A 24,746-nucleotide genomic window follows, 5' to 3' on the forward strand; every position below is an offset into this window, starting at 1 on the left:
TTCTTATAAACAGTAAAACTTATTTTACAATAACTTTACAATATAAAACACCTAGAAGAACTTATTTCAAATTTTATGCTGGTCTTTTAATCTTTTTTGTTCATCATAATAATGAAAAACAAATGGATTAAAGCTATTAGAATTAAATTGCTTCTATTGGTACTTCTTAAAACTAAATTATAAAAATAATAGGTAATAATTTAAGCTTTATAACTATCTGTTTTATGTCATTATTTTAGGTTTTAATTTGAAAATTTAATACGAAAAAGGTCAAAAAACATCAAATAATCTACTTTGAAATTAAAAAGACTAATCAAATAGATTTAAGATATTTTCTACACTATTTTTTCTTAAAAGTAGTTTTCACATAAAAAGTAGAGCTTACTTTTGTAGTTTCAAAATTTTATTTCTATAAAAGCTTTTGTGAGTTATAAAAGTTATAAAATTAATAAAATACGCAGCTTCAACATGATTTATACATAGTAGTTTTGCTTTCTTTTTCCAGTGATATATAAATTAGAGCCATACTTATTTATTTTTGTCCATTTTTAATGTTTTAAGTTTTAATAATTTTTTGTTAATAAGTCAATTAAACTTTGAATATGTTTTTTAATTTATGTAACAGGTTTGGAATATTCTCTAGTCGATCGGTTAGTTATGGTACTCTTTTGTAAATAACGGACCCGATTTATTCGACATAAACTTTTGCCGGTCGCTTTACTCTATTAAAATTATACATAAAAACTTTAGTCTTTCTAAGCACTAAATTTAAACAATATAACCATGGAGCTATAATAATTCTTATGTAAACATTTTTACAATTTGTTTGTAAAGTAAAAATTTTACAGTTAAGAAGTATTCACAATAAATTTTACACGCTGAAACTTATAATTTTATAGATACCAACTTTTGTATACATTTTTTACTATCAAAATAAACAAAAAATAATAATTTGCGGTAAATTAATTTAAAATAAAGTAAGAAAACCTTCTGCAATTTCTAGCGATACTACAAGTAGAACGTTACAATTTTGATTTATAAGTAACTTTATGAAGTTTTTCAGCCATTATACTATACATTAACACATGTACAAAAAGTAACTTTTAGCTGTTTAAAAATTCATTTCAATACGTACAGTTTTGTTGATTTTCAAAAATATTAAACTTTTTTTACTAGAACATTTTTGCTTTGTCACAGTTAGATTGTTACTTACAATAGCTAAAGCTGTTGATTGCACAATACACATAAAAAAAAGTTGTTTTTAAGTTATTTGCTCTTTTACTTTGTACCTCTTACATAATAAGTCTAAGGTATTTGACAAGCGTTATGAGTTTGAAAAACCAAGTCATACCTACTTTTCGAAAACACTTTTTGTTTCGAGAACACTTTTTGTTTATGCTATAAGTAAAGGAAAAAAAAGTGAATTTTTATTTACACTTGTATAATGCTTTAAATCATAAAATATAACTGGATAAAACTGACCAAAACATTGTCATTTTAAATAAGCACTATCAAATTATTATCTTAAAAATAAAATACTTATCTAATTTTTAATTTATTTTTATGGAAAACTTTAAGACTGTTAGGCTACTAATAGTTTTGTTTTTTAAGTTATAACTAAATTTTTTCTTTAGTTGTTGCACATAGTTTTTAAATTAAAATTATAATAACTTCCTTAGATAGTTTTTGTGTATAGCTATTTATTTCGCAATCTACTCATAAAGTTTGTCATAAACTACTTTGTAATATATTGCTCTGCCAAAACTCTACTTAAATGTATTAAAAGTGAGCTTCAAATTTATAATTATTCATAAGTTTTATTTGAAAAAATAGTTTATAAGGGAAGAATATCAAGCACTTCGCAGAAAAATCTTAGCATTATAAAGCTTACTGAAATAATGCATAGAAAAATTATGTTTGATTATATAAAAAAGTTTTGATTTGAAAATGTAACTTATAAAAAGTTAGGCCTTATTTATGTATACGTAAAAAAAATAATTTTTTAAAGCTGTACTTTTATCGGAAATAGAAATTAGATAGTCATTACTAAGGGTACTACGTTTACTTTGTCATTATAATCGGCTAATATAGTTTATTGAACGACGAGAATATTGCTCAAAATATTTGGTCGTCGGACTTGGTGCACGAAAAAACCTTTTGTTTATCGAGTCGCGCACCACTTGGAAAACTTAAACAACTTGTCTAATAGTATCTATATGTAAAACTTATGATGATAATTATGCATTAGCTTCTCAATTTAACTTGATAATTATTTAACAGATAAAATATATATTTGTTATTAAATTAACTTCCCAAAGTAGTTCAATAATTACTTGATAATAAAAACTGATTAAACTATGACTAAAGAAAAATAACTAAACTCTAGTAACAAAGTAAAAATGCACTACGTACAAATCTTGAACGAGCAAACACAACTTTAAAAATTTGTTATATATTGAAACAAGATGAAAGCCAAAATTATTTAAACAATAAAAATGAATAAAAATTTATCATTCGAAGATAAAACTACTTAAGAGTGTTTTAAATCTCTACTTAAAACAATTCAGCCGTTAAAAAATGTGGCCGAAATCCTTACTACCATAGTAAGTATCATCCAATTCATTTGATTTCTCCACAACAGCAATGTACTTCATAGGAAGCACTGGGCTCCAAGGGTGTCCGTAGTAGCTGATCGCGTAAAAGAAGTCGTAAGTTTTAGAAAGCTTTTCTTCTCCCAATACCTTGGCGAATTCTGACATCTGGTAATTCCAATCGCCGTTTGCAGTGTTCGGAATGTACCTGTAACAAGTAGAATTAAACTTTTATTTAGGAAGTGTATAGTTTTGATTTGAAAGATAAAGTAACAGTTTTTATACTTAAATATTTTTAAAATAAATTGAGTTGTTATGATAATTAGCATTTTAAGCTGGCTTGAAAGGTTCTAAAAAGTTGGTTGTTATAATTATGGAATTACATATTTAAATTAAAAGTTCTACATGCAAGTAAAACAACTAGTTGTCGTTTTTTCCCATTAATTTAGTAAAAATTATTTGTGTATAACGTTAAATAAAATTATTATTAGTATTGTCTCCAGAAAATTTTTGTCGGTTATTTTTGTCTTAAAATTATACTCTTAACAGATTATAAACTAAATAAAACCTTTTAAAATGTGTATATCCTTTTTTATAACAATCTTTTGTAAAAGTCAACACTTTTAAGCCCATTAACTAAATAACTAAACTAAACAAAACTTTTTTTAATAAAAAATCATTAAAAGTAAAAAAAGATCTAAAATTTGAGTAACTTTGTAAATACTACAAGTATCTGCAAGTTAATCTATTATAAAATGTTTGATTGAATGATAAATATTTGAAGTAAAGAGTATTAAAAAGAAGCGAAATAAAAAATAATAAAACGACTAAAAAAGCTTTTTAAAAACATACTTTAAATTTTTCATGTTTTTTAAGGTCTTTTTACTAGCTTAGTATTTCTTCTACATAACTTTTGATTGAGTCTAAGATAAATTTTTAATTTAACTCTAATATCGGTACTTTTGTTTTTGGTGGAAAAAAATAAATTAAACAGATATACGTAAACATTTTAAAAGAATTTATTAAACTACAAATAGACAGAAAAATGTAAAATGTGTGAAGATGTTTTCATATGTTGTGTTATACTTCTTAAAAGTTTGTACACTAACATGCATAACTTTTATAAACTTTATTATGAAACCTTTTTGGTTTTAGTAATTGACTATTAAAGCTATATGATCAAATTATTTTAAATAAATTAGTAATATCCATTATAGACTTATTTTTAACTATATACGTAAAAAAATTTTTAAAACAAAAACTTAGATGCTAAAAAGCTTTTTTTTAATTTACAAGATTAATATTGGGTATATATCAGTACAACCTAATTCAAAGCAAATGAGTTTTTAAAGTAATCTGACTAAAATACTTAACTATACGTTTCTTAATTGCCTACCCATCCATCTTTTATTCATTTAAGTTAAACTAGATAAAAAATTTGGAGAACTTTTACCATCTAAATAAAGTTAGTTGTGTTTTTTAACGTTAATTTATAAATATTTTTTAACAATAAGATGTGAATTAGCTTAATTTATTTTGATTGACTTAGTTAAAATTTTTTTTAAAATCCTTAAAGTAGTTTATCATTTGTTAATGATTATCATTTATCTTAATATATATTCATACATAAAAAATCAATCAATTCAGTTCAATCTTTCAAAGACATTAAACTTGACTGTCAACAAAAAATAACATATGTTAGCGTAGTAGTTAAATACGTAATGCAGCTTTTTTTTTGTACTGATTATAATCTTTATTTACATCGTAATTTATAAATAATAGTTTTTATGGTTTTTCAGTACCACTATTTTAACCAAAATATTTGCAAAATTGACAAATTCTCTCTGCTATGTTTTGAAATTATTTTACTTAACTAAGTATTGTAAAAGGCAAAAACTTTTATACATATAAAATTTTAGTTAATACAATTAAAAAAATAATATTTTCTACGACAGGCTTAAAAGTATTGATTAAATACTCAATAAATGAAATGCTTTAAATGCTTTCTAAGTAATACTATTTTTTAACAAATTAGGGTTATATTTTTAAAATAATTTTATAAGCAATTTTAAATTGCAAGTTTCATTTATTTAATAAAAATGTAAGTTATGTGCAAACAACTTATACATACTTGTACAAATTTTGATTTCTTAAAACATTTTACAAGCAATTTAACTTCGAAAGTAATAAGTAATAAGTTTTGCATCTGTTATTAGCTCATTAAACTTAGATTTCGATCCTATCAAACTAGTTTGTGAATTATCTAACTATTTCGAAAACAAAACTTATTCATAGTTGTAGAACAACCTTGTTTTATTGTACTGTAAGCTCTATTTTCTAAGTTTACTTTACCATTTGGAATACTTTCAAATTAAGCTTAAGCGCAAACCATAAATTAAGTTTTAGTAAAACGCGATTACAGAGTATATTATTTAAGTTGACCTTACAAATAACGATTATCAAAACTGGATCAGATTTTTAGTTTTTATAAATTAAACTCTAATTTATTCTAACTGTTTATAAAATAGAAAGACTTCTAAGTTCGCAATAATTATGAATTTTCCCTACCTTATTTTTGAGTCATTATCTAAAATGTTATCAACTCCCTAAACTTCTATCTGGCTATAAATTGATTAAAACAAAAAGTATGATTTGTTTTAAATCTTTTATAAACAATCTGCAGCTCTTTTTTTCTTATGAAACGAAAATAAAATCCAAAACTTTTAATATTTTTACTACTTTTTTGTTTTAAATTATAGATACTACATTAAATTCTTTATTAAACAAAACAAACCAAGTGTAACCGGTCTGGGCTGTCATTGGTACGAAGAATATGAGAGAGGAGTGAGGTTTTGGCGGGTTGTTTTTGTGCTTGTTGCCGAGGAACATGCAAACTCTGTAATTTCTTCTGCAGTTCTTCACGCATGAGCGCTTCGGGTGAATCACGTTGAACGGGTTCCCCTTACTTACTTTTATACCTTGAGAAATTTACATTATAAGTAAATATAAAAGTTTCAAGTTTTATTTTGATAAAAACCAAAGCTTAGTTATTTAGAATTTAGCTAACAATAATACTTCTTGCAAAACAGCACTTTAATAGACAGTTTAACATAGTTATTTTTATTTTAAAAATACAACAACAATTAATACTAAAGTTAGATATGATAGGGTTCCATGATTTTTCATACCTATAAGCAATCACTAAAACAAAACTATTACGTTTAGTAGAAATATATGCCTACATAGCAAAACATATTTATTAAGATTTAAAAACATAGTTAATTTGTATTCAAAGGTATATGTTTGTTTATAGAACCTCTTACCTTCCTTATTTTTTCCTTTGAAGTACCTTTGAAGCCTTCTTTTTCCAACTGACGTAGCAATTACGTCATTTTTTGCGCGGGTAACTGTACAAGCCATTTTCTCTCCTCCCAGAAATTTCCTCACTTGGTACATACCATTCTGGTTTTTATTAGAGTTTAATTTTTAGATATTTTAATTTTAACAGTAAAGGCACGTTCTGTTTTGATTTTCATAATGTAATGTTGAGAGTATTAAGCTTTTAACGAGGTATTGTTTCACAGTCTTAAATAAAAGTATAAATTTAAATGAGTATATAAATGTATGTTAAGTTAATTCTAAAAAATAAATTTGCTTAAGCAAAGCTATTTTAAATACTTTAAAATTGTATACCAACAAACTTTAAAAGTTAAGTATAAATATAATAAAATAGAGTTTAGATAATTATTAGTAGGAAAGCTTAAAAACTTCAAAAATGTTTTTGTATTATGCTAAAAAAAATAAAACATAGTTATAATTCTAAATATTTTATAAATATTTTGTTAACGAATTTTAAATTATCATTCTTATAAAAACATTGCATTGTTTATTTTTGTTTAAAGTTTAATTAAGGTTTCTTCTACGTAATTGAAATTAATGACACCTATAACCGATAATTGAGTAAGTCAGATAATTATGTAAAGCTGCCTTTATTTATTTAGTAAGTTAGTCGCAATGATAAGATAATTTTCAAGTTTTTTTTTTCAAAAATTTGAAACAAATAAATGTATTAAAATTTTCATAGACTTGTTTAGATATCAGAAGAACTTTTTGTCATAAAAAACTATTTTATCTAAAGTTCTTTCATTTAAAAAAACATCTCACCTCTGGTTGGTTCTCAGTAAATTCGTAGGCGATTTTTTCATATTCATCCGCGAAAGCTGCTGACACGAAGATCAACAAAACTGCTGTTAACCTCATTTTACCTGCAGTTAGGTTACTAGCTTGCAAGGCTTCTGATAAAATGAACTGCTAGCATAAGGTGTCGAGTTTACAAATTGAGGTCAAAAGAATGGAATTTGCGAGAAGAACTTCGCATTGTTTTTTTAGTATGGTTGTTTAGCCGAAATAAATTAGTCATTGCTGAAGGCTAAAACACGCGGCGCAGAAACAATATGATTTTTAAATTAAAGTTTGAACTTAATGGATGTTTAAGTAGCACCAAACCAAAATTCCAAACTTTTTTCTTGTGCGTATAGTGAAATTATAAAACATAAAACAAGAAGTATTTAAATGTAAACTTTGCTTAACGATCAAGTTAAAATATTACGATTTTAAAATTAATTAAGCAACTTTGATAACATTCAATATTAGTGTAAAGATACATAAAATATTTTTTGGTCACTTTTTCTTTTAGATAGAAAACGTTTTTCTAAAATTAAATTTTGTTTAATTTAAAAATAAATCTTAAATTCCTTTACAACTTTTATTCATTTCAATATTTATATAAACATTTTATGAAATAGTGTATATACATATAAAAAAACTTTCTGAAAGCTTAAATCTTTGTTATCTTTATTTATTTAATTAAGTTAAAATCCTAAGAGTGCGTGCTTAAGGAATTAGAAATTATTAAATTATGGCTGAAAACTAACGTTTCCATAGATTCTTAGTGGTTTTAATCTTAAAGAAGTCAGGTTTCAACTAATTTATCATACTTACGCTTTGAATGCAGCACTGGATGATTCTTTATGATGTCACAAGCAGTGACTGTTTGTTGATGCGGAATTTTTAAATACGTATAAATAAGTTAAAGTCGTATACAATACTGTTTCAGTTTGATATTTTTATAACGTTTTTAAACTTGATTAATACTATTTATATTTTTACTTTTATATTTAAAAAATATTAGTATATAAATATATTACTATTTTTATTAATACAATAACTCACAATAAAATATTTGAGTGTTTCTTTAAATTTAAATTATTCTTTAAAAACACTAACTTTTGTTCAAAAACAAATATTTGCACTTTCAACTTAACTTTTAAAACAGACAAATTGAGCTAACGCTTTCTTTAATGATAAATAACTAAAAAAAACTTTATCAGGAAAACTATATATTCTAAACAATAATTATTATAAAAAGTGTTGGTATAAATAGAAAGCTGAAGTTAAACGAACTGATTAGTATTAACACATTTAGTATCAAAACTACCTCTCTGCAGTTTAAAAATTAAATATTACGAAAAAAAAACATTTTAAAACATTAATTTCTCAATCTTTCTTAATACTAAAACTCATCTCTAAACTTTTAATTTATAGCAGTATAAAAGCTAGAATTTTTTGTCATAAGTTTAGAGTAAGACCAACAAAAAATAAATCACAACAACTCTTTAAGATATAAAACTTGACTAGGTAAATGCAATAATTAAAATTTTTTAACTGACATGTTAATATTTAAATATTTTCATTTAAAAATAAACAAGATATTTTTGTTTTTGTAAAAGTAGTTTTACTCATATTTCTTTCACTTATATAGTACAAATTAGTGTTAAAAAACAATTTAATTTCTGTTTATATAAAAGTATCAATGTTTTATAACACAACTAAAATGCGGTTTTTTGGTTAAGATAGCCAAAAAACAACTAGTTAAGTTATTTAAACTAAAATAACTTATAAGTGTAAAGTTTTTATTTCTTTTAAAAGTTAAGAGCAACTTATGCTTGAAAAAATCTATTTTTGTTTAAAACCTGCTACAACCATTAATTTTTATAAATATTGTTAATTATACACGAAATAACATTTATGAGTGTTAAGAATAGGAACAAAAGAAAAACGACGCTCAAAATAAGTATGACCTTTGTAAAAAATTAATTTTCCATTCATGTTATGTGTATTAACTTCGGTCAATTATATTAGTTTAGTTGTTTTATGTAGTATTATAACTTAAAAAATAAATTATACTGTTGATCAGCAAATTACGTTTAACTTGTTTGGTAATTTTTGAAATTATTAACTGGTTTTGTTTACTTAACATCATAACTAAACCTGGGTGTCTAACATTTTCGTAGTCTTTTGGTACTTTCAATTAGAAATATGATCAATGAAACTTTTATTTTATGTGAAATAAAAAGTTTTTAAAATATATACCATAAGTTAAAAGTAATACTAGTTGTTTGATCAAACCTACAAAATAAAGTTTTAGATTTTAACATTTAGCATTTGTAAATTTTTATAATTGTAGATACAACCATACCAGATAAGTCAATAAAAATATTCATAAAAGTTATTTATTTGTGCTGTACTTTAAAATACAGAAAAGTCTTTAGGACCATGACCAGGTTTTCTAGTTATATTTGAAAGCTGAAAACTTAAAAAGATAAGTATTAGTTAGAAAACTTTGAATATACCAAATAAATTAAAACAATTTTTTTTTAATTTTCATAAATCATTTACTTAGTTGATTAGTATTAGCACGAAAATGTGTTTTGAACTAAATCGTTGTAATAAATTTCATAAAAAATTTTAACTTACAAATGTTTATCTGATTGAAAAAAATTGTTTGAAACAAAAGCCTTGAAATATAAAAACATATATTATTTATACAAAGATTTTTTAAACACACGTAAAAGATAATTCTCATATACTAAGTTTTTTTTTAAATATTTATAGCAAATGTACTTTAAATTTGTAACGTTAAGTAGAAATTTTGTACCCAAAACAAAAATTTTAGTTTCAAAACAAAGAAATAAACATTTAAAGTCGTTCTAAACTTATTTAGGAATAAAAAAGTACAGTAACCTCTCGCATCTTTACGCACTCGTGACGTTACGCACTCTTGTTTACTTACGCGTTTTAGAATTCTAAAAATTTCAAAAAAAAAAAAAAAAAATTGATATTGCACAAATTACGTTTATTGTATATTTTTTATTTAAAATATGTTTTTAAATGCTAACTCACCTCTCTATATCTTTAGACTTTGTAAACTTATGTTCCTTGACTAATTAATAAACATTTAGTTATACCTCAGTATATCAGAAATTTTGTTAACAATAAGAGATTAAATTAAAATTATGAAAGAAATATGACTGTGTTAAATAATGAAAATATAATGAAATAATGAGAGTTTAAAACACAAATAAATAACACAGCACTCTTGCCCTATATATTTATACTTTAAATAAATAAAAAAATTCAATTTCTCAAATTCTTATGGCATGAAATTTCATTTTTACTCAAAAAATCCATTAATATATCTTTTATAAAATGCAAGACAAGTTTATCCTTATGTGGGCAAAGGTCAAATTAAAAAAAGTTGTAGTAACATAAACAATTTTTATTAAACATTTTTCTTATATTTTTGTTTAAAAGAAGAAATCCATTACAGCACTAAATGCATATTTTTATAAAAGGCTATAGAAACAAATTTTAATATAGATACCACACTATTACTTACAACAACTTAATTATATATTGAATTTGCTAAGTAGAATAGAAATGTTAAGTATCAAGTAAGTCACATATAAATAAAGATAAAATCTAATTATTATCGAAATTAGTAAAAATTTTGTACAGGTGTTATTATTTTATATAAATTTAAACATTTTTTGTATAGTGTTATCCTTTGTTTTCATATTTATAAATAAAGTGAACAAATTGTTAAAAGTGGAAAAGTACCCAGTCTGCTTTTAACTAGAAGCAATATCAAAAAATAGCCATTAAAGTAAGTATATTTGGTACCTCTTGTATCTTTACGCATTTTTTCTGTGGACACAATGTGCGTAAATAAGCAAGAGGTTACTGTATTTCTTATGTTTTGTTTAAAGTACTTCAAAAGTTTTACTTATTTTAGAACAACATTTTTTAAACCAAAGGGGCTTGTAAAAGATCCTTACTAATTAACAAGTCGGGTGTAAGATCCTTTATAGTGAATCTGACCATTTACTTATATAAGGCTGCCGTCTTCTTAGTAAGAGAAAAAAAAACTTAATTTCAAAATTTTTAGAACTAAACCAATAAAAAAAGATACTTTAAAACAGATAATAAAAGTGAAATACCAATTTTTCAAAGAAAATTATGCTTAAAGTTATAAGTCAATTTTCTAGTATCATAAAACTTTTGAAAGGTTTTATCTGAAGTTCAAAACAATATTTTACCAAAAAATTTATGACCAATCTAACTTGGTATTAAGAATATAGATCTTAAAAGTATAAAATACTTAACTTTAATTGCTTTTTACATTTATACAAAACTTTTTAAGGAATTTATATTACAATTTGTAGAAGAGTTTTATTACGCAACAGATAAATAACATTTAAAATAAAAAATATTTAAATTATCTAGGCTTAAAAAGATCTTAAATAATTAAGCACATTGTAAGCAACCCGTTATTTGTAAAAATCTTATCATTATTTGGTTACTGATCTAATTTAACGTTACTTACATAAAGTTAAGAAATTAAAAATAATTTGTTTCGTAATATAAAAAAAAAAGTCAAATTATGAATCTTTTTTTTTAATTAACTTTATTCTATTTATAAAAATTGATTACATTGGGTGGTTGGTTTTACAGTCAACTTTTATGCAAGTAAAAACCTACTTAATTATGCTCTTAAGAAAGGTGTATAACTTAAAATACATTTGATATTATATTAAGGAATTGATGAAACATAATTAGTTTTTAAGTCTCTGATATCTTTTAGAAAATCTTTAAAAAAAAACTGTGTGCTTTTATTTATACTTTTTGTCTTTAACGTTAGATATAAAAATAATATAAATACTTTAAAATTTCTTAATAATGTTTATTTTCACTTTGTATATTTCTTTTAGGTTAGCAAGGTTTAATGCCTACGTTAGGTTTTTATATTGTGTCAAACTTTTAAAAAGTATTATGAACTAATTAAAACAAAATAAGAAAAAAAAAGTTTTTGTTGGTTGTAAAACACCAAACTAAGATGGAAGGTTAACCTCAAAAGTTAGCAGATTATTAAAAGATTAATATCAGGGTAAACAAATATATTGGATTCAAAAAGTATACTGCTTTAAATTTAAGGTATCAAAAAATAAACAAGTTAAGTTTTTTAAGTATTATTATTACTTATGTACTATCTTAAATAAATAATAAAATTGAAATACTAAAAAGTAACACTAAACTATAAAAGGCATAGAAAGCAGGACTAAAATTAAAAAAAAATACTACATTAAAAATATTTACAGTTTAAATTTTAGAAAAATAAATAAAATCATAAAATTTTTCACTAGATAAATGAAAATAACATGTTTAATTTTTATAAATATCAATTTAATACTGAAAATCAAAAAAAAAAATCAGATTGGAACGTACATTTAAGAAATGTGCACTTAAGAAAAAATAAGTTAAGAAAAAATATATAATAACTACTTTTTTTGAGCGTTTTGCACAAGTTTAAATAGTTCTTGATATTTTTCAGTATTTTCTAAATCAACTCCACAAGTTTTCATCTGTAAAACGTTTAAAATCTTTATTAGTTATTTAGAAGACAAACTTAAAACAACTTAAAACTAAATAATCCTAAAGAAACGTATTAAATTGGACTTGTCTATGGAGAGAAATATACTAGTGACTGTAAAAAACATTATGTTTATTAGAACAAGCTAGTTTCCTAAAACAAATAAAGTAGTATCAAAGTTATCTTAAATTTTTTTATATCAAAATTGACTGATATAACCTGATATTTAAGTTGTAAAACTTTCAAGTTTGTATTTAAAATTTATTACCAGTAATATTGTAAGATATACAGTAGTAAGAAATATTACTAATTTGCAACAAATCTTACATTTTCTCCAAACTTTTCCACATCAATGAAAAGTTGCCTCCTAATTTTGTCGTCATCTGTTTCTTTTCCCTCATTAGGGGAATTTTGCTGGTTTTTCCCGCCCTTTCTCACCCTTTTCAGCCTCATCAGAGACTCCTCCATCTTCCTGATTTGCGTCAAAGTTTCAGATACCACCGTGAAGTACCTGAGAAAAAGAATAAAAAGATAATGTCAAATGTGGAAATAATAATTTTGGATTAATAAAAAATAAATAAAATTTACATGAAAAATACATAATTACATTTAATAAAATTGTAAGATAGTTTTGACTAAGTTTAAGTAATGAAACTTTGTTGCTTAAATATAAAGATTCCACATGAACCTCAACTTGAAATAGTTTTTAAGAAAAAAACAAACTGACTTATCACTGATACTTTGCACGTATCCAGACATCCATGTACCTAACAGTTGATTGTCCATGTACTGAGCTTGAGTGAAGTGAAAATTCAGTGGGTCTTTCACTATCTGGCTCACATAACTCGAAGCTTCTGTGGGTGTGGCTCTGTTAATTAAAAAATAAAAATAAATTATTAAAATTTTTTGAAACTTCTTATGCACAGCTTGTATATTTTTGAGATATAAAGTTTGCTAACAATTTATAATGCAAAAAATACGTACAATTAAGGTATTTTTTTAATTATTTTAATTCAAGAATTTATTATTATTAATTAACTACTATCAAATATTCACTATAAATAAAACTTAAAAGTTAAAGCTAACTTGTAATAGTATCAATACATAAGAATTTTTGTATAAAGATATATACATTTTATTTTAAAAGTTTAATTTAAATGAATTTTTATAATAGCGAGCAAATTGTACTATTTTATAACCAGAAAAAAGATAAACAACTAAACCGGCTAAGCAAAGCTTGTTTAACTTTATTACTAAAACTGTACAAAATTTTTACTACATTTGATTTAAAACCTATGAATGTACTTATACTAGCCTGTTTGTATTTCTGTAGAGTCTAGGAACATCTTTGGCTTGTTTCAAGTAAGCTACAGAACTTTCAACTAGGTTATTCACTATTCTTTCAGTTAAATCTGTCTTTATTGAATGAAGACTGCCCAGCTGAGATTCCAAAGCATCTAAACAATTTGCAACTCATTTAATAAAGCTTATAAAAAAATTAAAAGAAAACTATAATGTGAAAATTTTTATTATAGACTTAATTACTTTCTTTTTGTAAACTTTAAACGTAGAATTTAAGACCACATGACAATTATAATAATTTATGTGCAAAATATTAAAAAAAAAAACGTCTGAACAAAAATGTGAGAATTAGAATCACTTATATAAAGATAGTAAATAATAAAACCACAACAAAGTTGTAAAATATTTAAGAAAACTCTCTGTTACGCAAAAAAAGGGTTACAATAAGCAAAGTGCATGCAATCTTTTCAAAGTAACTTAGTTAATATACGTTTGTAGTTTTAATCCTAAAAAATACTTTGTAGTTACCAAACAAATAAGATATAGATAGCTACTTTAAAAAATATTTTTTGTTGTTAAATCATTTAAAACTAGTTTAACAAAATATTTTTTTATATACAATGTAGACTCTGTTTTTAAAATCTTAATGATTAATCGAACTAATAAACTTGACAAAGATGCTATCATCCCCATTGTTACTAAAACAGATCAGTAAACATATTTAGATGTCAATTTTAACAGCATTTAAAGAAAACTACCTGTATCTACTAATTTATAAAGAAGCTGGTGTGTGTTTTGCATTGAAAACTATTTTTTCCTTAAGACTGTTTAAAACAAAATTTTGTACAATATGTTTTACCTAAGTATATTAGGAACTTGTGGTCTTTTTATGTAAGCTGACTAGAAATAAACTAATATTGTATGTACATTGTACATCTTTGTCGTTTTGCAAGAAAAACATTATCCGCTATGTATACTATAAATAATATACGTATACATATAAGTTGTAAAAAAATACACACAAACAACAGCTAACTTTTTAGCAGATCAATGTCTTTAAACTTCTGCCTGCTGATATTTGCAGTGATGACGTCTTCGAACATCTTGTTCATCTTCTCACTCAAAACCGTGAAGTCGTGAATCAACGCCGCTATGTCGTCTATTTTCAATGCTTGGTTGTTTGTAGAGTCGGTAACCTGCGGGTTTGTGACGTAATTTGTTTTAAATAAGTTTTGGATAAGTTCTGTAATCTTTAATTTTTTTAAAAGGAATTTAAGTTGTACACTTATGCAAAGTGCAATTTACAGGTTTAGTTTAAAGAAAACATTCAAAATGCTTTTTTAACATTTTAAATTGAGTTTTTTACCATCAAAACTACCAAATTTAAAGTTCCAACAATACGTACACTTTTAACCCAGGTGTTGTACCGGGATATGAGCTGCAGGTTCAGTTTCCAGAATCTGTCTAGGAGCGGCAACAGGAAGTTGTCTTCATTCCAGCAATTTTGTATGCACTTCCACAATGTGCTCGTCATTTGCAGTCTACAAAATAATACTCAGTTACTTTCGCGAGATGTTTTTAGCAAGCATCTAAACTCAATTGGCATGCTCAGAAAACACGCAAAATGTTTTAAAATAATAATACTTAAAATAAAAGGTAAGAAAACCACTTTTAAAAAAGCTTAAGCTCATTGGTTGTATCTTTAATTAACAAACCATTTTTGTTCTTTATGACTTCAATAAAAAAATACCTGAAAGCAGAATTTTCTTCTTTAGTCTGGGCTGTGGGGTCTTTCAAACCAGAAATAAATAGTCGACCTATTTTTTCGAACCTGTTTGAATAAGATATATGTTTATGGTTGCTCTTAAAACTACTGCATAATTAAAAAAAAGTCAAAGTAAAATTTGTCTGACTTAGATTTTATAGAAAGTTTATCAAAATCTATGTAATAAAATGTACTTTGATATCTGATGATTGGCTTTTATAATTAAAGTTTTCTCATTAGACATAAGTAACTTTCTAAGTTTTTTATAAACAAAAAAAACTTCCACAATCTTCATAAGATTTCTTAGAACATTAACCACTATTAACTAACGCGATCTACTTACGAACACTAAGACACAAGTAAATTATCAAAAGTAAAGTTATCCATTAGCATTAAAACAATTTTTAAATCAAATAAGGTTTTCAAAAAAACAAAATCAAACATAAGAAATAACCTCAACTGAAAGTAAATTGGAAGGTTCCATTTGGACAGCGCTTCTTCGTACTGATTGCAACTTCTCAGCCGCGATATGCTGGCCTGAGAACCGCACATTCTCTCGAAACTGCACAAGAATTCCATGAAGCACTGGTACCTCTGTTGTTTGTTCCAATAAATTTTCAAGTTAACATTTAGAAGCACTTTTTTATTCACGGGACACGTTCAAAATCTACCCAGTCGAATTCGAGAACCGCTTACCGATCGAGGGTAAGGATTAAGTGTAACAGTGATAGTAAAAAAAATAATATAAATTAAATAAATTAATAAATAAAGAAAGAAAAAAAAACGGGTGATTTTGATCTGGTAGATTTTGAACGCGGGTGAATTTTGATAGTATACTCTTATTCACATGCTATGTTGGTTTGTTTAGCAGAAAATGTATTTTGTTTAGTTTTTATGATTTCAGCTCAGTTTCCCGACTGGGCTTTTAAAACGCTAAAAACACTGTGTTACAGAGCGAAGTAATTGCTATTGCGTAAATCAAAACTAAAACCTTGTTTAAACCAAATTGTACTAGAGAAGATTGTACAAAATTGTAAAAACTTATCAGTTTAGCACTCATCGAGACTATAAAATAATGCTTCTGGTATTTATTTTTACATAAAAACGATATGCTTTACTGGTATTAAACTATTTATACGACAAGAGACTATTAAAGAAACGAAGATATATAAGCGGAAGGGTAATAGTCATAAAACTAGTAAAAAACCTCACGGACATAATGTATATATTAAGGTCAAAACGAAACTTATCATACATAAAAGTAAGTTTTATAGTTGGTGAAGACAATGAAAATATTAAAACAGTTATTAGTTTTTTTTTTGATAAGCTCTACTTTAGTTGTTATATTTTCAAAAGTAAAAGAATATGTAACATGTGTAAATATATGCAGATAATTTAAATATATGCTTTAAACTATCAAAAAGACTAAAGTACAACATAATTAACACCACAAACAGGGTTAACTTTCACTGATGAAACAAAAAGATTATAAATTACACTAAACTAGCCTGACTTTATGAAAATAAAATTTTTATCAGAATAAACAACTAAAAAAATACTCTTAACTAAGCTAGAATACTAAAACTAATCATAAACAAAACTTTGAGTTGAGAAAAAAAATCAAATTTGTTGTAATCAGTCTCAGATTTAGGAAAATTCTAAAATTGCCTGAGTTCCGGATCTAAAAAAGGATTCAGCTGAACCCAAAAGATCACTAACTTGAAATGATCCGGCCCGCTGAGGACTATATTTTTCTGGATCCGGCCCGTCAACTATTTAAGTTGCCCACCCCTACTTTAGATCATCATTATTAAAAAGCTTACAAAAACTGCTTGTTTAATTTGGGTAGTTGTTCAATATGTTAATAGAAACATTTTGCAGTTTTATAATAAATATTTTATTAATTATACCAGATGAAGGCATTGGAAATAAAATAATCTTGTAAACTTCTAAAAAAAATTTGCTATTTTAATCTGACTTTAAAGGATTTTTAATTAACTTTTTACCATCTGAATACTTTTAAAAAATAAGGAATTTTGTAAATTTAAACTGACAAAATTTGACCTTTTATAACTTGTCAAATTTCCAGACTTTTTTTCAAAAACCCCCGTTTTTTACTTACTTTTGTCATTTTTTTAGTTTTTTTCTGACTTTTCCTGACCTTGTGGCGACCTTGCTATTAAAGAAACAAAGACATATCAGAATTAAGTTAATAGAACTAGTAAAAAACCTCATGGACATATAGGTAAAAACAAAACTTATCATACATAAAAGTATGTTTTGTAATTGGTGAAGACAATGAAAGAACTAAAATAGTTGTTATATTTAGTTTAGTTATTAGACAATCTTTAGTTTAGTTGTTATATATAAAAAAGTAAAATAATATATAACATGTGCAAGTATATGCAGACAATTTTTTAAACAAAATTTTTATTTTAAACTATAAAAAAGACTAAAATACAAAATAATTAACAACGCAATCAGAGTTAACATTCAGTAATGAAACAAAAATATTATAAACTACACTAAACTAGCCAGACTTTATGACAAAAAATTATTAGAATAAACAACTAAAAAACACTCTTAACTAAGCTAGAATACTAAAACTAATCATAAACAAAACTTAGAGTTGAGAAAAAAAAAATCAAATTTGTTGTAATCAGTCTCAGATTTGGGAAAAAGTTCCAAAACTGCCTGAGTTTTACATAAAAAATCTAACTAGTCTTATTCAAGAAGAATTTTTCTAAAGCTACGAAACTACCTTAATTGATACGCACTCCAACTAAAATCAATAATGTTTTTTGTGATGAAAGTTAACAAACAAACTTGCAAGTAAAGCTGGGTGTCGGAGGTGGTGATTGCGAACAGTTCGTCAAGCTGGTTTTCAACGCACTCGAATATGGCCGGCCACGCAGAGTTAACCGTGAAGTCGTATCCCAGTATTCCTCTGAACTGCTCTCCACACCTGTTTGTATGGAAATAGAGAGGGTGTGATTGTTTCACTTAACACTGATAACATTCATCTCCATATAAAATAATGCTTTACAGTTGAATTGTAGGCAAATGTTTCAAAAAAAATTAACTTTAAATTATTACTTTATTAATTTATTTTTTATAAAATTAACAAAAAAAATAATAAATATTGGAGTTTTAGCTTAAAGAAAAACATTTGAAGAATGTAAAAGTTTTATATGGTAAAGAAAACCTACAAATTTGTACAGAATGAAAAAAAAACTATAACATAAAACACTAAACTTTCACATAACTAAAATATATAATGTTGATATTAAATTACTTTGTTTTCCTGCCACAGGTGATGTCGCACAAGAATCGCAGATTGTGCGCAAGAAAGTCGAGTATTTTCGAGAACAACGTTTTCAGGTTAGCTGGAGATAGCTTGTCGTTGCATTCGTGATCATCTATTATCTGGTAGTGGAACATCATTACTAACAGTAGATTTAATTTTTTTTTTATTACACAAACAATCATATTAAAAGAGATACTAGAAGTCAGTATTTATCATCAAAATAAAAAGTTAGTTGAAAAAAAAAATTGCATATATTTACCGCACCTAAGTTAAAATTCAACTAAGTAAAAAACCAGTTTAAACTATAAGAAAAAAATTCGTAAGATAGAAAGCATTTTAATTCAAGTATTTATGAAAGTATGTTCTACGAAACTAGTTTTAGAAACTTCACAACACTAAAGATATATAAGGTCAAAAATAAAAACAAAAAAAAGCTATTAAAATTATGTTTGCCAAAAAAATTCTACAAAAACTTAACTTAAAAAAAAAATTACATATATATAATTTACCAAATTTCAGGTTTATTAAAAAATGTATAAAGAAACAAAACTTTAAATACAAAAAAAAACTAATATGTGAAAGTTGTTGAAAAAAAGTTAGTCACAATATACATTTAGTATATTAAAAATGTTAAAAACTAGCAAAGTGATAATAAATGTTTTACCTAAAACAATCGTCCATGGCAAACCTGTTTAATGTTGGGCCTGACAATGTACTCCTTCACTATATTTTCAGCGTGCTTGGTCTTACCAATGAGCGAGTATGAGTTGAGGCACTTGTGAATCTTCTTCGCGTCCTCATTGGCTATTCCCTCCAGCAGCTCGCCAATCAGCTGCTTCTCCAACTTGCCCGTGATCTCTGATATTCTCTGTTAAGCATTTGATAAAAAAACAAAAATTATATATGTAGGTTAAATATGTTGTAAATGAGATTTTTTCTGAGTTGTCACACACGCAGTGCAAGACAAACTAAAATTACGTTTTTAAATTAAGTATTTTATTAGTAACAAACTGTCATTTTTTACTAATAACATAACTTTACTAAAAAAGAAAAGAACCTCAAGTATTTTATAAAACTAGTGTAGTTAACAGTTAACTTTGTATACACTTACAGGTCTGAGTTGTTGTAGGATTGGAAGACTTTTACAAAACACCGCGTGATGCTGCAGTTGGTTGAACTCGCCTGCTATTCTCTCTGACATCTGAAATCAGATAAGTTACTTAATAAAGGTACTTGTTTATATATCATACAAATCAAAGTATGATCATTTTTATTGTATGATTGGTCCACAAAATTTAATACAGACTTTGTTAGCAAATCATTTAAAAACAATATCTTTAAGTTTTACTTTTAGTTTATAATTTTGTTAAAAATAAAAAGGCAATAAAAGTAAATAATTATTCTATTAAAGTATACAGTTTAAAACACAAAAAAAAAATTGACACTTCCGACGTGTTTTCATTTCTAACTTCAGACTATATAGAGCTAACACTAAAACTATGCATTCTAATCTGTGTGAACGTTGAATCCGTACAAGTTACCTGATCCGACTTGTCATCTTCGGAGTTTTGTATGTGTTCGATCTTGTCCACGCAGTCAATCAGTCCCTTCATGTGTCTCAGCAACTTCTTCTTCTGCTTCAACTCGGACTGCCTCACCAGAGCTCCCTCCAGCTCACTGCATTTCCCGTCCATCATCTCTTGCGAGGCCTGTTGAAATCAATTTGAGTTTAACAACCGACCACACTGTGTAGTTGTAACCAATAATTATTTTTCCCATGCTGCAAGACATCATTTTTGTTACATTTAGATTATTGAAAGTAGTTCCTTTTCTATATTTTAACACGTGAGTAGTTATTTTGTATAACTGTTTACTCCAGGGTTTCCAAATTTTTTTGGCAAACTTTCTCCAGGTTTTTAAAAGTATACATTTTGGGTCTATTTTTAGTTTAAAGTAGAAAACTGTGTTAATTAGTATAAAAACATTGAAAACATACTGTAAAGCTACTTCAAATGTGTTTTTTACTAAAAAAATTTTTGATGATAACAAATATATTTTATCTATATGATAGATTTTTTTGTGTAAAACCAAAATTTTTCTAGTTAACATGTAAAATATGTTTAAAAACCTAGGTTTTTAAGCCTAAATTGACAAACTCCAGGTTTCCAAGTTTTTTAGTAACACTGTTACTCATATCAAGCAAACACATAAAAAATCTATAAGCAGCATATTAATGCATTAAAACTTAGACATATAAATATTAAACTTTTATGAACAATTGAGTTATCTTAAAGTGTAACAAAAAAATTGCCTAGTTTAGATCTTAGTTTTAATAAATAAACAACAAAAAGTTCTTAAAAAAACAGTTTTGTTAGTAGAACTATAATATTGGTAGTTGATACATTTCAAATAAATATAACTATATTGATAAACTAAAACTTGCCGTAACAACTGTGTTCACTTTGTTCAATGGCTCTCTGACGCTTTCTATTGATTTATCCATTCCAACCTAAAGTCGTAGATTTTTCATAAATATTTTACAGATTAAAAATTTAATTAGTTAAACAACATAGATACTAAGAAAGAATACTTAGTTATTAAACAAAAATAAAAGATTAAACTTTTAGTTAAAATATGTCGACTCTCAGCACAAAAATTTACACTTAAAACTCAATAAATATGCTACTTCCTTTTATGTTAAAAGATGAGCTTTAAAGTGATTCAAACATAAAAAAAACTTAACGTGAAAAATAACTTATGATAAATATAACAAAGTGGAAAATAATAATAGATTAAACCTTTTAATTTTTAAAGGGTTAGTTATGATTTAAACAATTATAGCTATGAACTTTGTTACAAAAAGTCACTTTCAAAAAAGTAATACACATAAGTTAGTGTTGTTGTTGTTGATAACTTTTACTTTTTAATCAAGACAAAATGTGTCATGTAAACTTTATGGACAATAATAGATAAATGATTAGAACAAAAATAGTGTTCATAATTCTTTTTATAATAAAGTTATCCTATTTTACACAAAGTAATGTTATTTCTAACTAACAACATACTAATTGACATTGTTTTTAAAATAAATCTTTTATTTTCTAAACAACAACCATTTTTTCAGTTATTTATTGAATTCCAGTTTTTTTAAATACATAACTTTAGTTTAAAACTCCATTATACATGTATTTTTGAATTCAAAATAAAATAAAAACTTTATTCATAAAAATAACAAAAGTAAAACTGTTATAGATATGAAGCAGTTTTTTAAAGTAAACTCATTACTGTTTGCAAACAGTTCTATTTACAAAGATTTTCATAAAATGTACAAAAAAACTAAAAAAATCTAACTAAATTAGAGGACAGGTTGACAAAATCAGCATAATCTTTGTTGATCAGTTCAATCATGGCATTCTTCAGCAATTTGAAGTAAACTTCCAAGTTCTCCCTCAACGTCTCCAATGAAACTTTCTGGCGGCACTTTGAGACAAATTGGTCGACACAAAAGTCTTTCTGTAAATATAAATATATATATATATATAGTTGAATTTAAATACAAAAGTTTAAACGTTGTAAATTAAAAAATACTTTTGTCGTTAACTTCAGTTCATTATTCTATTAGATAAGTTAAAATATACTTTTTTTCTTTTTTAATGTTTTTAACACTTATATTAAACCATCTGCAGTGTGACTAAAATTTAAAAATAGTTAGTCAGTTTTTTATTGATAAAAAGTAGTTTAAAAAAATAGTTTTCAAGTATTAACTCAAAGCAATGAAGCATAAACAAACTGATGTCATTAGTTGAGTAAAATAAATAACAATAGGGTAGTTTTATATTGTGCTTCATTTACAAATTATCTAACTGTCTAAAAAAGATTAATTTAAGTTTTTATAGTCCTTTACATTAGACATTTTTGAAGACATCAATTACAGTTAATTTAGGGTAAAACAACTTCAATTTTTACAAAAAAACTTTAAGATATAACAAACCTTTACAAAATCATTCTTATCAAAGCAAAGTTGAGTCTGCGACATTGGCAGAAGCAAAACCTTTTTGTTCTCTTTTAAATCTTTTTGAGACATGTTAAAACTTTAAATGGAAACCTAATACTAGATCATTTATAAACTATTTTAAATCTGTAAGCAATAAAAAAATCAACATATTTTTTTACAAAACTTTTTGGTTTTTGAAATAAAACTTATTTAAAAAATTCAAAAACTGAATAAAAAAAATTTTCAACCAACATCATTGCAAGACCAAAGAAGTAAAAAACAATTTAACATTAGTACTAATATAGGAAGGTTCTTGAACTTATTTATGTACCATTTAAAACTTATTATTAACAGATTACTTACTAGGTCTAGGTTAATAATAAGTTGCAAATGGTATATAAATACGTTCAAAAACCTTCCTATAATAGTACTTATGAAAACAATTGCAGCATGCAAAGGCATACAATTAAAAGAGTTAAGAAGTTTCGAAAGACTTTACCAAAAAGTAACCAAATTAAAACTAGATGCAAAATATTTTGACAAATGTTTTGAAATGAAGCTCATACCAGAATTTTTAAAGTCTAGTCTACCAGATTTAGAAGTCTACAAACAACAAGATTGGCAACTAAAGGTAGTATCTATTAATAAACATACCTTTACTTTAGTTTTACTTGCTAAATCTCTAAATTTTGTATTTACTTGAATTTATTCATACATCATAATTTAAAGTTATATTTTAAGATGTTTACTAACTAAAAATTTTTTCAAACTTCACTTAACATTTACCATTTGAGAATTAAACTAGTATAGTTTTGAAAATCTTTGTCAAATAAAATATAAAACAAAATGAGTGGTCTGTTAATAATAAGTTGCAACTGGTAAATAAATTTAACATTAAATTTATATTAAATAATTTTTGTTAAAAAAAAAATCATTCTTATAAGAAAGCATTATTTAAAACTTAGTATGTTTAGAAATTGTTTTTAGAAACTTTTAAAGATTAAATATGTTATCAAATTTCATTAGCTTACACTTTAAAATACATTACATGTAACATTTCGTTGTACAAATTAACCTTTAAAATTAATATGGTAACAACGTTTTTAGCAAAAAACAAAAGAGCTAGTGTTGCCTGATTATTAGACAAAGTGTAAAGTAAAGAACAAAAAGGTTATTAAATCTTGTTTTTGAATTACTATAAAATTACTTACTGGAAACTGTCGATATGGGACTATATTTACAATGTTCAAAAAAAGCTAACTGTTTAGAAGTTTGAAAAGACTTTTTACCTTTACAATATTAAAGTTTTTGTTATACTGAATTAAAAATTGTGCTTACTTGAAAACTTTACACTACTGCCTAACTGTTTTTACACATTTATTTAGTATATAGAGGAAATATTTTTAGACTAGATATAAATGTGAGAAAAAAATGTTTTTTGTATTTATAGTAGTTCATGTAGTTTGAGTGAATCACACAACTAACTTAATCGGTAAAAATGTAATATTTAATTACAAGGTTTAGCTGATAAATAAGCTTCAGTACAGAAAGAAAACATAATTCAATTTATAGAGTGTTGATTTATTAAAAACCATAGTAATATTCATAAGACAAAAATAACATAATCAAAAAAAAACAGTCTGATTAAAAAAACAATTATAAACTTTTTAACACTGTCATATTTTCTATTTGCAACAATTAAATCCAAACTTCTTGAACAAAATTATAACTAAAATAAGATAAAATTCAATTCTTCAAACAACAGGCTAACGTTTTTCTTATCTACATTTTATACTAGTACATAAGTAGGTTTAAAAACAGGTGTGTGTTACCTGTTGCTAAATTAATTTTAAACTAATAACATTTTTCTCATTCTTTATTAAGTTAAAACTAAAGTTTTTCATAAATATAAATATTTGAAGAAATATTTTTACAATGTATTTATTCAAGTTAGTCTAAAATATAATAGATGAAGATTGAATAGCAGACAACACTGACTTTGTTATTTGAATACTAAT

The 24,746-nt window shown here is 25.0% G+C and overlaps 1 protein-coding gene across 1 annotated transcript; it reads right to left on the minus strand.

Moving 5' to 3' along the window:
• Nucleotides 1–11,882: 11,882 nt before the first annotated feature.
• LOC145831508 (conserved oligomeric Golgi complex subunit 2-like) lies at nt 11,883–22,862 on the minus strand. The gene is made up of 16 exons (XM_082938785.1): nt 22,726–22,862; nt 22,086–22,247; nt 21,178–21,243; nt 20,276–20,443; nt 19,846–19,935; nt 19,423–19,602; nt 18,723–18,853; nt 18,254–18,392; nt 15,882–16,021; nt 15,413–15,493; nt 15,068–15,203; nt 14,699–14,858; nt 13,676–13,817; nt 13,088–13,228; nt 12,688–12,871; nt 11,883–12,352 (listed from the first exon to the last, which is right to left on the minus strand). The coding sequence occupies exons 1-16, from the start codon at nt 22,816–22,818 to the stop codon at nt 12,269–12,271; spliced, it is 2,097 nt and encodes a 698-aa protein (XP_082794911.1). The 5' UTR covers nt 22,819–22,862; the 3' UTR covers nt 11,883–12,268.
• Between the last annotated feature and the right edge of the window lie 1,884 nt (nt 22,863–24,746).

This window comes from Thalia democratica, chromosome 3 (assembly GCF_965202585.1).
Source record: "Thalia democratica chromosome 3, ktThaDemo2.hap1.1, whole genome shotgun sequence".
NCBI lineage: Eukaryota > Metazoa > Chordata > Thaliacea > Salpida > Salpidae > Thalia > Thalia democratica.

Coding starts and splice junctions, on each gene's coding strand:
- LOC145831508 (XM_082938785.1), bottom strand. CDS start 22,818: ATGTCTCAAAAAGATTTAAAAGAGAACAAAAAGGTTTTGCTTCTGCCA. Junction 20,444..21,177: donor AAGTGAACACAGTTGTTACG/GCAAGTTTTAGT, acceptor TGATTTCAACAG/GCCTCGCAAGAGATGATGGA. Junction 19,936..20,275: donor AAGATGACAAGTCGGATCAG/GTAACTTGTACG, acceptor ATCTGATTTCAG/ATGTCAGAGAGAATAGCAGG.